Source organism: Myxine glutinosa, chromosome 1, assembly GCF_964187855.1.
Source record: "Myxine glutinosa chromosome 1, kmMyxGlut1.1, whole genome shotgun sequence".
NCBI classification, from domain to species: Eukaryota; Metazoa; Chordata; class Myxini; order Myxiniformes; family Myxinidae; genus Myxine; species Myxine glutinosa.
Genome location: NC_136261.1, coordinates 371,776,323 through 371,798,205, shown reverse-complemented (window position 1 = coordinate 371,798,205; position 21,883 = coordinate 371,776,323). Strand labels below are relative to the sequence as shown.

General features: G+C 47.9%; 1 protein-coding gene across 5 annotated transcripts in view; it reads left to right on the top strand.

Annotated features, from left to right (window-relative positions):
• Positions 1–21,883, top strand: part of LOC137412449 (E3 ubiquitin/ISG15 ligase TRIM25-like) — a 48,371-nt gene that overhangs the window by 9,347 nt on the left and 17,141 nt on the right. For all 5 annotated transcript variants that reach the window (XM_078770152.1, XM_078770151.1, XM_078770153.1 and 2 more), the window contains exons 4-5: positions 387–620; positions 21,008–21,030. In XM_078770152.1, the coding sequence (XP_078626278.1) occupies positions 387–620; positions 21,008–21,030 (257 nt within the window). The remainder of the gene's footprint in view (positions 1–386; positions 621–21,007; positions 21,031–21,883) is intronic.

The following is a 21,883-nucleotide window of genomic DNA, read 5'->3' as shown; positions in this document are numbered from 1 at the left end:
CGTAAAACACCTCATTCCGTAACGCACGCACTGGGATGTGTCGGGATGGTGCTCAGGTCACTTTGATAATGTTGATGAACTGACCAACATATAGAATAAACCGGTGTCAGTGTCTCGATGCAATCACTTCACTTCCATGGTGACAGAAAGCTTGGAGACTTGGAGTACTTCAAAATAATTTAATATTTACATTATTTGCTGACTGGTATCTCCACCCAGGTCATACCATCCTCTTCAACGAAAGTATCAAACAAGCCCGGCTACGCCGCTGTTAGACTTTCGGTCTTGTTTCCTTCAAAACGGATCCTAAAGTCGCTTTGTTGTAATTTTAACCTCTATAATTTTCAGTGAAACTTTAACAAACATTCGTAAATGATTTTCTCCAGGTGTCGGGCAAAGAGAAGGAGGAAAGGCTGGAGGGGGAGAGGAGAGAGATGTATCGAGCTGTGGATGAAAAGGTAAATCACATGAAGAGGTGGCTCAGTGAGAGACAGAGTGTGAAGCTTTCTCACCTTGAACACCAGAGGGAGAACTTGCAACAGGAGATGGATTCTCTCTGTGAAGAAGAATCCACCCTCAAAGCATCACTCAAGAAGATGGAGGCAGTTTCATTTCTGGAGGTGAGGCTGATTCTTAACATCGCATAGAAGATAAAGTTTAAGAGTTTCACTTCAGAGCGAGATTAGTATTTCAGAATAGGATATTGAGGCTTTGGTTTGAATTTGGCTGACAGACACAGACACACACACACACACACACACACACACACACACACACACACACACACACACACACACACACACACACACACACACACACACACACACGTATGACAATTCCATTTATAAATTGTCCAGTATTTGGTGATTCCTAAAACATAATATTGTTACAGCCCCCCCTCCCCCCGCCCCATAGTCTGCACTGGTTGCCTGGTTCGAATCCAGTTAGTGTCAAAACGACCGCAACCTTCATCTACCTCAAATGCACCCTGTTACATTTGCATTTGATGACCTTTGACCTTGTTACCATACAGATTGGATTCCCCAAAGTGAGTGAGGGACATGCTAATGAGTGATCACATGACTGATCTTAATCCTTGGCTGAGCAAACAAAGTCACATCACGTAATGTGATAGTTTGGCGGGTCGGAGACCGTGACCAATTGACCTTTAACAGGTTGTACAAAACTAACAGATGAAGCCACCAGGACAACCACAATTCACCCATAGACCAAATCGAGTTTATATTGCTTATTGAAAATGCCATGGAGTGGAAATAAAAGGTAGCAAAGCATGAAAAATATGTAGGCCAACAATAATTCCCCTTGCACAACTACCCGGTATACGCCCACAATTGAAGGAACAAATTGTCAGTCCTCAAGTAGCCCAAGCCTTATCTGGGCCTGATACAAGAGATAGACGAGGGACATTCACAAGAAAAAAAAAAACTTCTGGGCAAACCGACTTGTTTTCAAGTCCACAGTTGTTCCCTTCAGCAGGGGGGAAGGAACGCCACCCGGCATAGATTCGTGGTGTTGGCAGGCGTGGTCTCTGCTGAATCTGCCTCACCAGCACTCGGGCTCACAGCTGCATCGTGCTCCCCATGGTGCTGGGATAAATGTAAGCAGGCAGCGAGAGCATCTTCGCCTGCATCCCACTTAATAGAAAGTCGCATGCCAACGTCACTGGGTGAGAATTACACCACTCCACTCTCACTCACCATTGGTGGAGTGGCCCCACTTTGACCCTACATCCAATGTGCTGGGGATATAGGATACCATCAGAGGCAGTAGATTTAGGATACCAGTGCTAAAGAGAGATAGACGGCTGCTTGCAGTCCCTGGTCAATCTGCCTGAGTGAACTCCCATACTCGCCGGCGCTGAAGCATCTCTCTGAATATTTCCAGAGAGATGTTCACTCTCACAGGCATATGGACAGATGAACGAATTGGAGCAGAGGAAGAGCAGGAGAAATTTGCAGGAAGTTTCTCATCACTTGGTCTGGTGTTCAGAAAGTCCAGAACCAAATATATCACCTCGTCCATAAAGCCTGGTGTAGGCTTAATGGTTGAGGGGGCTGGCTTAAGATATTAAGGTCTTGAGTTTGAGCCTCTGAATTAACGTTAAATTGACACCAGGTGGTTTGACTCAGCCTGCCACCCTTGTGAGGTCGTCAAAATGCATACCAGCTTATTGGTAACGGGGCATTGCATCAGGCATTGCATCAGCAGAACAGCTGCACCCACAGAAGATGATGCAACCAAGTAGCCACAAGCTGCATACAAAACAACAACAACCTCGTCCAGAAGGGAGAATTTGCCATTGGGACAAATCTGGATCGGAAAGTTCGCAGATCGTATCAGTCCCATGGAGTCACAGAAGTCCTTTCCTGAATTGCCATGGCTGATAGAGGTACCAACACCCAGCCAATTTGCATGGTGACAATTGAAATTTGCCACATATGGAGAAGAGAGAGAGTTGGGATGAGTGGGAAATGTTGGTCTTTGTTGTTTGAGAGAGAGTTGAAGATGGAGTCGTCACTGTTTGGAGAAGGGTATAACACACAGACAAACAAGAGTTAGGGGAATAGGGGAGGGGAAGTTGCTGCCAGAGGTACTCCTGGGGGTTGGAAGGTCTAAGATCATTACAAGGGCAGTGCGAAATTGAGTTATTGTAAAAAGCAACTCAGCTGCTGTGGCGGAGCTCAGGCCTATAAAATTATAGGAGACAGATACACGTGATTATGACCCATCAACATACAACACCAAATCATAATTTTGGAGTGGATTGTCTCTCGTCAGGTCGTGGCATTAGCATATGCATCACGACCTCCTCACAGTCATGCGGCTATACATCTTCTGTGGTAGGCAAAAGAGAAGTAGGGTTCAGTGGTGGACATCGCCGAATTATGTTGTGCGTCACAGCTATTAACACAAGTGTATATGTGGTAGCTCTTGAAGCTGACAAATGGTGCATATTTGTTCTTAATAGGACAGTGGTAACAGCATGTGGCACCAGAAGGATTAACGTTGTGCCTAGAACAATTGATTCTGTAGCTTGTACTGCATAGGAGGTTGCTGCTGCTGCTGCCCTCAAACACGGTGGAAATCCTGAAGCCACAGGGTCCCAATTTTGTGCCATAGTAAGCAATGGGACGCATCTTATCTCAATGCTTCGGTGTGAGTACCGCTTGAGCGAGGCCATGCGTTTCATGGGAGTACAGATGAAAAATAATGTGTCTATCGTAATTTTGCCTGGTCGCATATTTTAATTCGTTCTACATCATTCATTTGGATGCGTTGTCCATAGACGGTTCAGAACCTGATCTAGTTGGTCACGAGAGGCATTTATGACAGCCACATGCAGGATGTCAATCACCATGAATGTGGAGGAAGTCGCCTCACTCTTCCTTTCCCATCGGAATCCATCGGAGCCAATTTGCCAGAGTTGGGCATCATGGAAAGCTCCTGAAGCTATTGCCTCATCCTTCAGAGACTGTTTTTAGCCTCGTGATCATTGGACCTATATCCTCAGCCAGATATCCCTCGGCCAAAGTCATGTGCGGCGTTATCTCATGCAGTTGTTTAAACAGATCCAATTGTTCCTTTAACAGGTGTACTTCCATACCTATTCCCTGTTGTCCTATCCACAGTGATCCCAATGTTACGTCATACCTTTTTTTGTAGGCGTGGAGACACTCTCTCTGCATAATCTGCATCATCACCTTTTGTGTCATATTATGATGTACAGTGCAGATGAGGTTTCCACTGCGAAAGGTCTATCTGGTTGAGTTATCCAGTCCTGTACTTGAGACACACAATTCGTCAATTTTACAAAATGAGCCCTCAAAGTACGAGAAAGCTCGTCGTTATCCAAAGTCCACCAATACACAACGGTTTCAGTGGTTGTCTGCAGAAAATTAAAAACAGTGTCACATGATGACTCAGGCATTTCTAAATAAGCCCCATTAGGAGAACATTTTACTGTGCAATTTAGTCTGCATAGCAAATCGCTGCCCAATAAGTTGACCAGAGTATCTGCTGCTAGCAGGAATGCACGCTGTCCTGACAAGGTCCTCATTCCACATGTAATTTTTTGTTACAGGAGTTGATATTGGTATTCCTGATAACCCAATTGCATTTATATGTGCTTGTGACAGCAGAACATTTGGGAAGCCACTCTGCATAATTGTCGAGCGTGGGGCGCCTGTATCTATTAGGAAGGGGATTTCTTGCCCTGATACCTTCATAGTAAGGGTCGGTTCTTCGGAAGGTTTAGAAGTTGGTAACCGTAATGCTGATGTTTGGCCCAGGCACACCTATTGTTGTTATGGTGTGAAGGGGTTTTGCATAATCCACACAGCCTGATTTTGGGGCCATGGGTTAAAATTTGGGTTTTGGATTGGCCGTCGTGCAGGCATACCTTTGTTTGGGCACTGCTTGGCTCAATGTCCAACTTGGCCGTACCCGTGGCATGTGTTCCTGCCCACATATGGTGTTGTTAGATCCTTGGCCACGATTACCTCGCGTACCTCTCTATTGCTTGCGATACCCTCTATCCCCTTCCTTTTGCATTGCACTTATTGCAACTGCATTAACTTATTAGAAGCTTCAACACTTTGCATCAATCTTGTGGCAGTGTCTGCTCCTTTTTGGTCCATTTAGCGAAAGCAATGGGTGACATTTGGCAAAAGGGCCATTGTATCTTTTGTTTCCCACTCCCAGCATGTTTTCTTTACATCGGACTGTAATTTTGCATTTAGCCCGTTTATGAAAACGTGGAAGAGGCATTTTTCACCTGCATCACCTTTCATTCCTGAATGTTTCCTAAACACCGTCCGCAATCGTTCTAAATAGTCCGTCGAATCTTCGTCAAGCTTCTGTTTGCATTCCTGAATTTTGCCCCAATCGATTCCAGTGGGCACAATTTCCAGTGCTTGTTTAAGCAGGCCGATATTTTCCTATCTTATGCTTTTGATCCATATTCCGAGTATGGCCAATTGGCTTTGTTTAAATTGGAGTAATAGCCCTTCAGCCACAACCATATATCGAACAGGACATTCATATCTACATATGCTGGTTTATTATTGACACATTTTATTGACAATTATTATTATTGACAATTTGTTTGACAAAAATTTGGAATGCAAAACAATGTTTATTCACCAAAAATTATATATATATTATGTGAAATTTATGAGGATCATCCCGACTGGGGCATGGACCTCACAATGACACTTAAATCGGTCGCTGACCAGGGTCGGTACACATGTACTGGTCCATCATTTTGTCCCGGGAATTCTCTTGCGGCATTTGCAGTACATTCCCATCATCTTCATGATCATTGTCAACATTAATTATGACACTTGAACTCTTGGGACTCATTTCTTTGACATGAGTGATGCTTTTAGTGGCTATCCGCCTCGGTGATGCATGACTTTCAGTTGGTCTCTCTGTCGTCGTGGTACTTGTTGAAGCCTGCCCCAACTCATCTCTTAATTGTCTCGATAATCCTCTATACAGAGATTCTGCCGCAGCCATACCCGATGCTCCCCATGATGACGGTGCACTTAGCATCACTGGGGCATAAGGTGGTGGCGGCGCCAGCTGCCAGTCGTCATCTTCATTTTCCTCTTCAACAATTAGCGCTGCCTTTACGGCTCTTTGCACTTTCTTGTCTTTCCCGATTTCCAGCGGCATTTGAGTTGTAACTTCATTGAGAAAACCTTGTGCCTTATCGAGATTACGTCTTGAGCTAGATAAGGCTGAAAAAATTATATTGCTGGTCTCTGGTCAGACCAAAGTTCCAGAATTGATGCGGCGATGGGGTTTTTTTTTTTTTTTTTGCAAAGCATGGATTTGCACATATAAAGGTGTTGTTTTTTGTGTCCTCATGCCTTGCGGTCCTCTTCATCTGCCGTGGCGCCGTCCAGAGAGAAATTATAGACAGCCAATGGGACTTGTCGGCCTTTTTGTAAATAATGAACAGAAGCTTAAGTTATTTTAAAATGTATTTATTCTGAAAATCATTGAGTTCTTCAAGCATATTCTACTATTATAGACTGCCATTTCGTTCTCGAGATCACCTCGCCGTACCGTCAAACATTCCAATGCGTCGATCGCGTCAACACTGCGCATGCACAAGTGGTCTAACAAGCAGATGGTCTCCCACTATCTCTTCTCCCAGTCCACCAGATTATCACAGACACTTACAACTTCATGACAAACGAGATAGGATCCAGGCCTAACTAAAGAGACCACCCGCAGCTCTCTTGGCCTTCCTGTGGCTTCACACGAACCCGAAAAAGAACGTCTTAGTTTTAATAAATGACAATATCCAGCCGATTGGATTCGTGACGGCACGGCACACAGCACTACTCATATCTTTGGAATGGCTGGTTGGATTTGGACAAACTAAACGTAGTTTTGTAGGGGAGAACCGTGCGCGAACGTTGATACCAATGGCGACCCTCACTGACCCGTATTTCCCGAGATAGCGCGCCGGCCCGGCAACAACAGGCGCGCGCTGTTGTAGGTACCATTGGAAATTAAAGAAAAAAATAATAATTGTTGATGCACAGGCTCAAAATTGATGCACGCACTGACCAGAGACCGGAAATATATTTTTCTCGGCCTAACTTTGATTTTTTTCATTTATTTTCATACTTTCCTCAAGCCTCATCATAAATGCTTCCCAATTTACTTCCATTGCAGTTTTCTGATTCTGCCCTCTAATTTTCAATTCCTTTCTCAGATTTTCCATGTTTCTCTCTATCAAAAGTACCATCTTCTGGAAAATTCAACTTTGTATCGCCCTCTGTCCACTTACACCATTTCCGAACATCACTTACAGACTCCGACCCGTAATTTTCATACATGTATCTAGCGCAAATTCTCCCATTGGGGAGCTCAACCTGGGCCGAGTTTCCGTGCTTATTGCCCCTTCCCAAGCTTCGCAATTGCAATACACAGGCTGTTGCACCAAACAACACAACCACCAGGATAAAACAGGGCAAACGCCAATTACTCAAACAAAACAATTTGTCAATACTTAAATTTTACAATTTACGGCATGCAGTCTGTTACACACATTTACAAAACTACTTTATTTAACACTTCAAACATCCGGACTCTTACCCAATGGGACTTCCCATCCCATACAACCCATCCTCTGTGTTGTGAAAATAAACCAAGTCCACAACTTTGTACCATAGGTAGGTTTAATCTCAATCAGATCTTTAGCATCATCCTGCAAAATACAATCATGCAATAGATATCAGGATCTTGGCATCATATAGGGAGGATCGGTTATATTAGTCAATGCAAGCAAGCCTAGAATACATGTGCGAGTACGTACCGTTCAGGACTACATGTCATAGTAAAATGTCACAGGAGTGGCTCCGCGTCACGGACGTCCGAGGTCTTATAGACGCCCCTCTGCGGTTTAAGTGGGCATCACTCCTGGGTTCAACTTTGATATACATTTTCACTACATTCTCCACACCGTTAGAACTACACTGCCGCTAGGCAGGAATCAAGCGTGCGTCAGCATTAATTGATTGGGGACGTCATTCCGTGCCAGTCGGTCCATCCATAGCGGTCAGGGTGGCGAATTACTCTGCTAGCACGGGTCCGGAAACTACCGGGTACGGCCTCCCCACGCCCAGAGTCCCCTGCAGCGGAGTAGCCGCTGGAGGCAGGTGTCGGAGGGGGCACCTCAGGGCCTTCATGCAGGGGTGTATTTGACGAAGGAAGGGACGGCAGATGTTCCATAGAGGAAGCTTCGGGGGAGTCCATAGACTCGTAGATCGGTTCGTCGATATCCCCATAAGGGTCGATGACCCCACATGGGGCGAGATGGCATACGGAGACAGTGGACTAGCGTCCATCTGCCGTCATCACACGAGCATGCTCGGGATTAGCCTGGAGTACCTGCACCTTATCCACTAAGGGGTCGTACTTGCTTGTGTGAACCGCACATTTGAGATAGGCCGGCCCCGGCTCAGCGAGCCAACTGGGTAAAGATCGGATACTACCCGAGCTTCTAGGGTAGTGGAACAGTCTCTCGTGAGGAGTCTGGTTGGTGGCCGTACATAGTAGAGCCCTGATCGAGTTCAGCGCCGCAGGTAGCGACCAAGCCCATTTATCGAGGCCACGGCCGAGGGTCCTGAGACTTAGCATGACGGCCCTCCATATAATCCCATTGAAGCGTTCGACCTGCCCATTCGCCTGGGGCCTGTACGGTGTGGTGTAACTCGAAACGACATTATTTTGGAGCAAGTAACCCTTCACGTCCTGGGACAGGAACACCGCACCCCGATCGGTATGCACGTAGTCCGGATACCCGAACATAGAAAACAAATTCTGCAGGCACCATATGACCGTGCCAGCTGTCGTATCCACGCACGTGTCAGCAAAAGGGAATCGCGTGTACTCATCAACGATAGTGAGCAGATAACGAGAGGCACTCGACACCGGCAGCGGCCCTTTGAAATCCATTGCCTATCTCTCCCACGGTCTAGTAGCCCTAACCAGCGTCCCCATGGGAGGGTTGTAAAAAAGCGGTTTGAGTTCCGCACATATAGCGCAGTCACGGCAGATCCGGCGGATGTCCTCAATCGAGTACTGCAGATTACCACTACGCACAAAATGAGCGAAACGCGTCACCCCAGGATGACACATAGTGCCGTGCAAAGCGCGCAGACCCTCCAGAGTTACGATACCCGCGCACGTAGCCGGCCTCGATAAGGCGTCGGCGACCAGGTTATCCTTCCCCGGGTGATATTTGATGGTGTAGCAGAAGTCGGCGAGTTCTATACGCCAGCGAGTCATTTTCTCATTCTTAATGCGTTGAGCATGTAGGGTGTCGTACATGAACGCTACGCTTTGTTGGTCCGTGATGATTTGGAAGCATCGCCCGAGTAAGTACGGTCGCCATCGCCGAATCGACTCAACGATGGCATACGCTTCCTTTTCGACAGACGAATGCCTCCGCTCAGCGGAGGTGAGAGTCCGTGAAAATAAAGCCACCGGGCGCCCCCCCTGGGAGAGTGTCGCCACTATCGCATGATCCGAGGCATCACTTTCTAAGACGAAAGATTCGCTCTCATCGATCGTCGCCACAGCGGCGCCGGCGATGTCGGCCTTAAGGCCCCCGAAGGCTGCCAAGGCGGCTGGACCCATGGGGAACGTGTCGCAGGCCACAAGGGGGCGGAGCTTCGTGGAGAAATTTTGCACCCACTTCGAATAGTGGGCGAACAGCCCGAGAGCGTGCTTCAGCGAAGCTCGATTGCTAGGCGGAGCCATATGGAGCAAAGGTCGCAGACGCTCCATATCTGGAGAGACAGAGCCATGGGTCATGGTGTACCCCAGAAGATCTATCGTGCGTCGAGAGTAACGACACTTAGCCTCATCCATGGTTAGGCGATACCTCTGCGCGACCTCGAGGAAGCACTTCAGATTAGCATCATGATGCCCCGGTCATACCCACAAACCGGAAGATTGTCCAGATACACAAAGACATCTGTCAAGTTCTCCTTTGTAACGAGGTCGTCCATAGCCCTCTGAAAACAGGTGACCCCATTCGTTACCCCAAAAGGTAATCAGGTGAACTGGTATAACCTTTGACCCGATTCAAAGGCGGTATAGATGCGATCAGCCCTAGAGATGGGGGTCTGATGATACGCACTACGCAGATCGAGAGTGCTGTCGACTGAGTACTGGGCCACCTGTCATACCAGCGCGTCCAATCCCCGGCAACGGGTAGGCGTCCAGCTGTGTAAAGTGATTAACCGTCTGTGAATAGTCGATTACCATGCGTCGGCCATGGGCTTCACTTCACACCACTAAGACCTGGGCCCGCCACGGCGACCGGCTAGGTTCTATGATACCCTCCTTTAAGAGCTGGGCCGTTTCTTCTGCAATGAATTGCACGTCCGCTTGTGAGTAGCGCCGTGATTTCACCGCTACATGAGTGCAGTCAGTGGTCAGGTTGGGGAACAGTGAAAGAGGCTCGATTTCCATTTTCGCTAGTGCACACACAGCAAGCGTGTCAGTCGCACCGAATTCCATTTCCAAACGTCCATGCCGCTTAAGAAAATCGTGTCCTAACAGAATGTCGGCACATAAAGCAGGCACGACCATGAGATGTACATCTGGAAACATGCGTCCCTTTATCACAAGTTTCAATCGACATTCCCCTTTCATGCTGAGCCGATGCCCCTGGGAGGCCATGAAGATCCGTCCTGTTGTCCCGAGGACCGGCCACCCATGTTTACGCACCAGTCGTTGATCGATAAAACTATCCGTAGATCCCGTGTCGACTAAAGCCCGCGCAAAAATGCCTTCGACCATGAGTGGAATAATGGCTTGAGCAAGGCCGGAAGATCCGGCAGGTATCGAGCCATCCGGGCGAAAAGATCGCGCCTCGCGTGTGGAGCCCACGCCGGCTGCAGTTTTCCGGTCGTTTGAGCGGCCTCCGGAGGGCCCTTGTGTCAAAGGCATAGTTGGAGCTTCAGGAGCTTGTAGTCCGTACGAGCAGCCGTCAAACGGCGCTCGAGTCACGCGAGAAGGATCGCAGCCATCTGTAGTTTCACGTGCTGAGGCAAGAGCGTGTAGTTCGTACGTGCTGCCGTCAGAGGGTGCCCGTGTCACGTGCTTTGTTTGCGTCAAAGCGGGAGCTTGTCGTTTTGTTGAGTTGCCTTCGGAGGGCGTTCGGATTCCAGTCAAGGACGGTCGCTCCGTGGTCAATCGTGTTCGCACCATTTGTTTTGGCGGCCCGATGTATCTCACCAAGGTCGAGTGTGCAGCCAGGGGCCCACGAGGAGGAGGACCACTCATCAAAGTCGGGTGAGGCGCCCCGCTCCGTGCTCGGTCCGTTGGCTCGGCGATAAGCCCATTCAAGGTCGCGCGAGTTCGTGCGCCCAGCGCGGTCTTCCGACAGACTTTTGCAAAATGTCCTTTCGTTGAACACAAATGGCATATTGCTTCTCGAGCCGGACACGCTGACCTGGGATGCTGTCGGTTGCCACAGAAGTAACACGTTGCATTTCGTACAGGCCTTGGCCTGGCCGCCGTAGCCGCAGCCAAGCCCAAATCCGAGTCCACCTCGGGAGCGGCCAAGGGCTCCGCTAGCGTGGTCGGGTCCGCTCCCGTATCCTCGGCGGTAGCCCTCTCCGCTCGCGCGAGTTGAGAAGTCCCCGCGACGACCCGTGTGTGGTCATAGGCGGTAGATTGTTCCCGGGCCTCCGTGTAGACGTGAGCCACCCGGAGAACCTCCGCGAACGTCAGGTCAGCTGTCTCCAAATGTCTGAGCCTGAGAGCAGGAGCGCCGATCCCAGAGACGAAAGCGTCTCGGACAAGATCGTCCTGGACTTGCTCGTGATTGCGGACCTCTTGGGTACTGTCCGCTAGCAGTTGTCGAAGCTCCTGAGCGAAGCCGTCTATCGACTCAGTGGGCTATTGCCGCCGCGATGAGAGCATATACCTGGTGTATACCATGCTCCGTTTCTTAATGTAAATACGCTTTAGCTCCGCCACAGCGGTATCGTACGTCGTACATCGCCCAATGCTCCGGTAGACGTGGGGTCCACTTTAGTCTGCAGAACGTCCAGTTTCGTTTCAGCAGTGGGAACGGTCTCCTGGGCTTTGAACTGGTTCTCCAGTGTCCTGAGCCAGTGAGTTAACTCAGAGCCCGAGTCCGCAGCTTGTGGGTCGGCGCTGAAGGTCGGTACATGGATCATCCTGTGTCCCGCCATTTCTTTAGATCTTGATTGAGATTAAATGTTGTGAAAATAAACCAAGTCCACAACTTTGTACCATAGGTAGGTTTAATCTCACTCAGATCTTTAGCATCATCCTGCAATATACAATCATGCAATATATATCAGGATCTTGGCATCATACAGGGAGGATCGGTTGTATTAGTCAATGCAAGCAAGCCTAGAATACATGTGCGAGTACGTACCGTTCAGGACTACATGTCATAGTAAAATGTCACAGGAGTGGCTCCGCCTCGCGGACGTCCGAGGTCTTATAGACGCCCCTCTGCGGTTTAAGTGGGCATCACTCCTGGGTTCAACTTTGATATACATTTTCACTACACTCTATACCTCTGGTGTAGGCATTACACTGTGCGCACATTGGGGATTTTCACCCCTTGTCTCTCTTTGGAGACTTTTACCTCCTGAATATCTGCATCTTCACAGCATTTGAATCACAAACATGTGAGACCTCCAGCTAGTTGGATTTTAACTCTGTGCAATCCAGCTGGCACTCTTACCATTCAAATCATCAGCCCTCCTAACCTCACTGGGGACTCTGGGTTCCCTGTCTAGGCACCCCCTTTTCCAAACCATCACAAAGACAACAGGATTCTAACCTGCTTTCTCTGGCCTTATAAATGTTTAAACTCTGAACACTTCGGATCGCGTTACCCGGTAGGTCAGAGACGGGCATACGACCTGCAGTTAGGGCATTTACCTTTATTCCAGCCGGCTGTCCGTGTATGCCGTCACCCAGCCGAGCCCTCGTCTCCTTTCTCTCCTCTGGGGTTTGTGATCCTGCCGACTACGCCAATTATTGTTGAAGAATTAGCCTTGCGGTTCGAGTAATACATTTATTAATACAGAGCTGATGCATCAAAAAAACGGATGCATGGAGAACAGCTACACGCGAGGCAGCATGAAGATTATTCTGGCCAGAGTGCGGTGGCTCTGGCTTCATTTACACATTTTGTCATGGGTGGGGGCCATTGATGTGAAACAGCTGTGGGCTTTTGCCCAAGGCACCGATCTGATAAGGAGTGAGCTCATAAAAAAGAGACTGTGGAAATAGAGTTTGGACAGCCAGGGAAATTAATTGTGTTGCGGGATCCCCCCCTTACCTCTGGTCTTGGTAGACCTCCGAACCCCGAGAGGGTCCCCGGCAGAAAGATGTGTTATCCTTGGTTGAAATCCAGCAAATAATGAAACCCTCGATGGAACCAGTAAATGAAACGGTCAAATCAATAATGCAACCACACCAGGTTATAAACAAACAATAATATATTATAGATCACACACAAAGAGCCATACAACTATGGGGGCAATCACCCCTACTTTCAAATCTTACGATGATATCCTTATCAAGCCCCTTAACCCCAAACTCACAGCACCTCCCCCAATGTCTCTGCACCCCCCCCCCCCCAAGGCGAAGTCCCAATGTCTCTGTGCGCTCCCGCGATCGGGGAGTCAAGGCACGATGGTCAATTGAGGCGTAGGCGAGCGAGACGACCCCGATGTCATGTTGTTCAGCACCCAGCAACACAGCGGTGGAAAGGAACCTCACCAAGACGCGCTCCGACGTACATGTTGCGGTTCAATCCGCGAGCCTCCGTATAATTCTCACGTGCCCTTTCTGGCACAGCCGTCCCCGGCAAACCACCGGGGAATAATGCCCAGCCGACACGACCAAAACCGGTTCACTGCCGGTTGCTCACGTGGCGAAGATGGCGGACGGCTTTCCCTCGAACCCGGGCTTTGAGGCCAGGATCCTCCGGAACCTCAATGAGGCTACCCGAAGACACAAGCTCCACGCACTCCGGCGATAACTCTTCTCGCCCGAACTTCCCTTCAAGGACGCAAAGTTCACTCGCACTGTACGTCGAACGCTCGGTCCGGAGCTTCAACAACAACGTCTGTTTCACGATCTCATACTGCCTCTCTCCTCTTCTTTGCTCCACCTCTTCCGGTCACGATCCGGATTTCCGGCCACATTTTACCAGGAGCGCTTTTAAATCTTTTAACTATAATAACCCTTTCCCTTCAACCACAATCACCAAAATACTTCGAATCAACAACAATAATCATAACAACAACCCTTAGGGCCGAATCCGTAACACTTCCCCCCCCTCAAGAAAGAAAGTTTGAACACAGCGAAAACTTTCTTTGCATGCCCTCTTTAAACAAGCCAAAGTAAATTCACAACCCAAATCAGCCATCCCCGTGGGCAACAATATTCAACCTCCCCCAAAAATAAAGCAACAAAATTTTACACCACCCCCAGAGCTTTCCAAAGTTAATTCCCTCTGGACCAAGCGTCAACAATGACATTGTCCCTGCCCCTCTGATTTTTACTTCTAGTTTCTCTTGAATGAAGGTTAAGGGGTTGTGATCAAAAACCCAAAGGCCAGCAAATCTATAGCACTTTCCCCGGGAGGCCGAGCTGAAAGCCAGGTTCCATGGTGGTTGGGTGGTGAGGCCTGGAAGTATTCACTACATGGACGCCTTTAGGAACGTGGAGTTCACGGTTAGTCCGGGGAAGAAAGTTCACTACATGGACGCTTTTAGGAACGTGGAGTTCACGGTTAGTCCGTGCAGGGAAGTTCACTACCTGTATGCCTTTAGGAACGTGGCATTCACGGTTAGTCTGTGTAGGAATCTTGGCTCGGCGGCTCCGCAGCATTCAGTGCTTCAACTTTTCCAGACTCCTAATAATTACGGTGGGACCACTTGTCACAGTAGTCACCTCACTGGTGGTCTCCTTCTCGGCCACTGCTCTGATAATCCTTCCTTCGGGAGCGGTCATAACTCTGGAAGCCTCCATAATAATATCGCTTGTGGCCACCACCACTACTACTCCGTGGTTCTCCTCTGTAGCCCCCTCGACCCCTAGGAAATGCCTTCCCTACTGTGATGGTCCGACCCTCCAACTCGTTGCTATTCAGATCCTTTTCTGCTTCTCTGGCGTCCTTTGAGTTTTCAAACGTGACAAAGCCAAACCCTCTTGACTTTCGTGTCTCCCTGTCTTTTATCAGCAGCACTTCCAAAAGCGGTCCATAGTTGCTGAAGGCAGACTCCAAAACACCTTCCTTTGTTTTGAAGTTCAGTCCACCTTCAAATAACTTGCTAAACTTGTCGCCATCCCGACCTGGTGTTGTGTTATTTTACCTACTGGGCTTTTTAACAACCATCAGGTTACCATAAACTTGACCACCGGCCAAATCATTCCCGATAACAACTGATACTCCCTCTACAGGAAGCGTGGCTTGTAAACCGACGGTGACCGGTCCTGACACCAAATCGGACTCCAAATGGATGACATGCAGTGGAGCACTAACACAGCCACCAATCCCCTGTAAACGAACACTATCCCCAGTTGCCGTCTCCTCGGACCATGGCAAGATGCCTTCAAGCATTAAAGATTGATGTGCTCCTGTGTCCCTCAATATCCTAACCGGTCTCCGGTTAGTCGAGGCTCCATCCAGTGATACAAACGCCTCGGAAATAAATGGTTGGTCGCCCTTTTGAGGGCGATTTCTCACAATGGCCATCGCATTTGGAGTCGTACTAGTCGAACTCCGCTCCTGATTTTCCTTTCCCAGAGCATAACAGTTGGACATCCAGTGTCCAGGTTTATGGCAAAAAGTGCAAGTAGGCCCGGAGGAGAACCTCGTGGTCTGCCAAGGCATGGGGGCGGCGGTCTGCCTCGAGTCCCCAGGACGATAGGTCTGTCTTGGAACCGCAGTCTTCTGATTTCTAGAAGTCGTGGTGTCAAAGTGGACCTCATTTTCATCCCGAGGCCGCCCCCATGGATTTTCATTCTCCGCCCCTGATGTACCATAGCTCCCCTGGCTAGGTCTGGGCGAGAAGTTCGGTTTGTGGAACCCCATCCTGTGTGTTAAGGCATAGTCATCTGCCATGGTGGCTGCCTCATACAGCTTTGGTACTTTCCTTTCCTCCAGATGAACTTTAATGTCCTCGTGGACACACTGTTGGAATTCCTCCACCAGGATCAATTGTCGCAATAGTTCAAAGTCTTTCCCAACTCCTTTTGAATCACACCACCTATCAAACATGGTTTCCTTCACACTGGCAAATTCCACATGGGTCTCACTCTCCCTCCTAGCCTGGTGTTGGCTTCGCGGTTAGGGTGCCGGCTTGGGATCCTAGGATCCTGGGTTCGAATCCCGGTCGATCGCTAAATTAACACCAGGGGGGGTTGACTCAGCCTGTCATCCTTCCGAGGTCGGCAAATTGAGTACCAGCTTGCTGGGATGAATGATCCCGGTGTGTAACCCGGTTTAGAATAGGTACACCGTATCCCTGCGCATCGTAAGAGGCGACTAAGGGTTGGTGCCAGGAAGGGCATCCGGCCATAAAAACATTGCCTCAAACAGGGAACCATGATTGTCATGGGGCCCGCAAGGCTAACCCCTGCTCTAGCGGGGAAAATGGCCTTAAAACGATCATTCATTCATTCTCACTCTCCCTCCTCCTGGCATTCCGGAATTTTTGCCGGTAAGCTTCCGGGACCAATTCATAAGCTTTGAGAATGTGTTTCTTCAATACCTCGTAATCTGCACATTTGTCAATCGGTAAAGCCGAATAAATCTCTTGAGCTTTACCCACCAGAACACTTTGCACGAGTGTGGACCAGTACTCCTCAGGCCAGTTTAACTGTCGAGCCACTTTCTCAAAGTGTGGAAAAAAACTTGGCTACCTCCTTTTCATTGAAGGGTGGGACCAGCCTCGCATGTCTGCCAACATCCCAGCTGTTCTGACTAGGTGTCGAACCAGTCAGCAGGGATGGTACCTCTCCCCGTTCTCTCATTAACACCAGCTCCTTGACTTTAATTTCCTGCTGACGCGCCAATTCACGGTCCATTAACTCCCTTTCGGCTCTTCTCTCCTCTGCTTCGACTTCTCTTGCAGCTCTCCTTTCCTCTGCTTTTTTTGTCTTCTAAACTTTCCTGGAGTTCTCTTTCCACTCTCCTTTCCTCTTTTTTTTCTTTTTTTCTTCTAACCTTTCCTGGAGTTCTCTTTCCTGTACTTTTAACCTTTCCTGGAGTTCTCGTTCCTGTGCTTTTTCCCTTTCCTGGCTCTGTAATTGCATCTCCAGTTTCCGGAGCTCCAAATTTTCTTGCTCTTCTGGTAACCAATCCCAGGCTACCTCTTCCCATGCTTCTAATCCCACCATAGATTGTATCACCACTGTCTGCAACTCTGCCTTCTTCATATTAGTTCGGACCTCCAAGCTAAAATGTTTGGCCAATTTCCAGAGGTCCGATTTTACTAACACTCTGAACTGTGCTTCACTAGGGGTCACTGTTAACTTCTCTGCGTCAGACTCCATAGTGACTACTGGTAACACCTGTTAACCTTCACACAATAATTTTTTAACAAACAAAAAAAACAAAATTTTTTTTTTTTGTTGTTGTTGTTTGTTTTTGGAAAAATTTGGGAATGTTGGAAAAAGTTCCAAATTTGGGAATTCTGGGAATGTTAGGGAATTCTTTCCCGGACTAAATTTAGGAATTTTTAGATCCCGGACGCAGACTCAATTGCGAGCCCACGAATATCAATTGGACGAGCCCCCAATTTCTGTTACGGGGTCCCCCCCTTACCTTTGATCTCGGTAGACCTCCGAACCCCGAGAGGGTCCCCGGCTGAAAGATGTGTTATCCTTGGTTGAAATCCAGCAAATAATGGAACCAGCAAATGAAACAGTCAAATCAATAATGCAACCACACCAGGTTATAAACAAACAATAATATATTATAAATCACACACAAAGAGCCATACAACAATGGGGGCAATCACCGCTACTTTCAAATCTTACGATGATATCCTTATCAAGCTCCTTAACCCCAAACTCACGGCACCTCCCCCAATGTCTCTGCACCCCGCCAAGGCGAAGTCCCAATGTCTCTATGCGCTCGCGCGATCGGGGAGTCAAGGCCCGATGGTCAATTTAGGTGTAGGCGAGCGAGACGACCCCGAGGTCACGTTGTTCAGCACCCAGCAACACAGCGGTGGAAAGGAACCTCACGCACTCCGACGTACACGTTGCGGTTCAATCCGCGAGCCTCCGTATAATTCTCACGTGCCCTTTCTGGCACAGCCGTCCCCGGCAAACCACCGGGGAATAATGCCCAGCCGACACGACCAAAACCGGTTCACTGCGGGTTGCTCGCGTGGCGAAGATGGCGGACGGCTTTCCCTCGAACCCAGGCTTTGAGGCCAGGATCCTCCGGAACCTCATTGAGGATACCCGACGACACAGGCTCCACGCGCTCCGGCGATAACTCTTCTCGCCTGAACTTCCCTTCAAGGACGCAAAGTTCACTCGCACTGTACGTCGAACGCTCGGTCCGGAGCTTCAACAACAACGTCTGTTTCACGATCTCATACCGCCTCTCTCCTCTTCTTTGCTCCACCTCTTCCGGTCACGATCCGGATTTCCGGCCACATTTTACCAGGAGCGCTTTTAAATATTTTAACTATAATAACCCTTTCCCTTCAACCACAATCACCAAAATACTTCGAATCAACAACAATAATCATAACAACAACCCTTCGGGCCGAATCCGTAACAATTGGTTGGAGTGGGGAAGAGAACCGAGCACAACGATTCAAGTGGTGGAATGAGTTTTATGGCAGAAGCTGTTGATACAGGTGACTGGCTGTGTAAAAGGGAGGGAAGATGCACCGAAAGCTCGTGCATTCTTTCAGGTCATAAACCATGGAAACGTGGGACGGAAGAAATGCAGTTTTAAACTGGGTTTGGTAAAATGTGCTTTTAAACATGTGGCCTTTGCAAGTACAATTTAACTTGATTAAAATCATTCATCCATGAATGACATTCCACGATAAAGCATTCATTAATACAAGTATTTAAGCAAACGATACACAAGTTAGCAGCTATTTCGAGTATATATGAAATATAAGCATTGTATTTGCATATGTGTATTCATTAAATTGATATATGTGGGAAAATTACATACCCAGACCAGGAATCGAACCCAGGTCATTCTGGAAAACCGAACCAGTGCTCTGCCATCTGAGCTATCTGGGCGACCTTGACTGAGCATGCAATTTTCCCACACATATGATTGCCACTCTCTGTCAATGCTTCCGGGATACTCGCTGCCAACCACAGGAGCACTAAGGGCCTGAACAGGAGAGGTTCTTCCTCCAATTGGGGGGACAAATCCGTATTCTCTGTTATGAACACCACTGGGGGTGGAGTGAAGCAATTAGATTAATGAAGAGGATTATAAATAATTAAATTTATATATGTGGAAAAATTACATGCCCAGACCAGGAATCGAACCCAGGTCGTCTGGAAAACCGGAGCAGTGCTCTGCCATCTGAGCTACCAGACAGGGAGACGGAGACGGAGACAGAGACAGGATTTGTCCCGTCCCCCCATCCTCCCCCCCACCCCAATTGGAGGAAGACCCTCTCGTGTTCATCTATCTATAATTCCACTAATCTCTGTGTGTGTGTGTGTGTGTATGTCTGTGTGTGTGTTTGTTTGTCTGTGACCGCTGTTTCTCGACAACCACGGGTCCGATATACTTGCAACTTGCCAGGTATATTGCTGGGGACCCGAGGATGTGCCTTTTCAAGGTTTGAAATTAATCGGACAAGTAGTTACCGAGCTATGTCCAAAAAACGATTCAACCAATCAGAGAGCAGCGAGCTATCACGTGTGCCGAACGTGGCGAACAGACTCTGCCTCAGACGGCACATTTGAGAGCGTATTCATTTATTTCACGTTGGCAAACTATGTTGGCGTTAAACTATGTTTTAAAACTAATTAAAACTAATTTGCGATTCATCGTAACTGCGATTTGCGACCTTCCGGACAGTGAAGACTTCACTTCCGGCAGCCAATCACAGAACGCATTGTTGCGAGCCGAGCCGAGCGCGTGCGCCATTACGGTTCGTAATTCGATTTCTTCCGGAGAAAATAATAATTTCTCGATTTCTTATGCGCATTATTTCTCCCAGAGCGAAGGGCGGAAGCGAAGAGCGTTGTTTTTTTTGTTTACGGGCGGGGTAGAGCGTACGGGTAGCGTTTTTTTTTTTTTTTTGGCAAGGAACGGGCACCCACGTACGGGCATGCCCTAGTCTATCTATAATTCCAGTAATCTCTGTGTGTGTGTGTGTGTTTGTCTGTGACCGCTGTTTCTCGACAACTACCAGTCCGATATACTTGAAACTTGCCAGGTATATTGCTGGGGACCCGAGGATGTGCCTTTTCAAGGTTTCATATTAATCGGACAAGTAGTTACCGAGCTATGGCGATTTCTTTACCAAACTCCGCAAGCCGTTCGCTTTGGACCAAACCATTTCATGTAAATAGAGGGGGGGGGGGGGGGTTCTGTGGTCGTTGCGAATGGACCAAACCATTTCATGTAAATAGAGGGGGGCGTTCTGTGGTCGTTACTGCCACGTGGTTTCAAAGTTTTTTTTTGTTGTTGTTGTTTGCACGCATGCTTTTTTGCACGCACGTACGGGCACCCACGTACGGGCACGTCCTAGTTAATCTAATACGTGTATTCACTAATTAATTTGTGTAAATTAAATGTACCCAAAATTACTTCCGCAAGGACCACACAGAATTATGAGTGGATAATATATTACGTGCATGAAAGCAATAGTACCACTGTAAAAAACGATGAAACATCAATAAATGTGACGTGTTATCGTGATGTTTTGTCTCGGTAAAGGGTAGCTGAGATATAAGAAACCTTGTCTGTGACTTGGCATGCCTGGTGCATTCAAAGAGTTTCAACCAAAGTTATTAAAAAGCTAGGGTCATAGCAAATGGTCTTGAGGGTCTAATGGGGTCTTAAAAGTCTTGAGGGATCTTCAGGCTCTAAAGTTAAAGCTCCATGAGGTCCACAGTTTTAAGGGTCTGAATGTGTAAAGGATCTAAAGTCAAAGGTTTGTAAAAGTCTGCGAGGCCGAAAGGGTCGAAGGGGTTTGAGGTTTCACAGGGTCTTAAGTAAAAGGTCTGAAATGGTCGAAAAGGTCTAAAGAACCTTAAATGTCTCAAAGGTACGTTCCAATCGTGCATAATTAACGCTAAACCGCACATGAACAGTTGAGTAACAACATGGCGCCTATTGTTAAGTTCACTGAACTCTAGTATTCTATAGCTCTGGACCAGATGGCCCCCACCTGCATCAGACTTCCTTGTATAGCTGATTCTGATCCTTGTTTATTTCCTACCTTTTCAGGTCTACAAGGATTTGCTGTGCAGGTAAGACTGCAAGAGTATCTTTCATGTCCTTTATCATGTCCCTTTCATGTGTATTTTAATCACGTGTAGTAAAGAAAACAAATGTGTAGAAAAGAACATAAAATGGGTATTGAATTACTCAGCACTGAATTGAACTTCCGCAGAGTTCTCGTGTGGGCACAATTCTGGCACAACTCTTCCGTTTAATTGACCTGCCAAAATAAATCAACAAGAAATCCTCATCTTGTTCCGATGATGGTTCTTTCTCATAACATTGGAGATTCACTGAACGTTAAAAGAAGGATGTGATGTCCAATTTGTGCATTTCCAAACCCACGTTACAGTTAAATGTATGGATTAGTATGGTCCATGTTCGGGTAGTTAGCCTTCGCAATGTAATAAGCAGGGGAATGTAGCTTTAAAATTGTCTTGTTTAAATGTACACCGTATGAGGGTGGTGCGTTGCAATGAATAGTTATGGTTTTAGGTTAAGGCAATCGTATGTATGGCCTCCTGTCACGTCCTCGGATGAGGCGTCAAGGTGAGGCCTTGGCAACATCCTGAAAAGGGGAGACAGGAGTGGCTTTAAAAGGGGCGCAGTTGCCCGAAAGTGAGGGAAGGAGTTATGATTGCCTCTCGAGTGGCTGAGTTCCCATTCCCGTCTAAGCTTCAAGCCAGTGTGAGGCACCTTCGATTTTTATTGTCTTGTATATAATTATGTATTTATTCAGTGTTTCCCCATTTTCTTCCCTTTTTTATACCGCCATTGTACCTCCGTCAGGTTGATCTTCCCTTATTTGTGTGAAAAATGAACCCCATTTTAAAAGAGCTAAGATTCTCCGATGTGCTTCCAGCGATCCCGTGCGCACAAAGC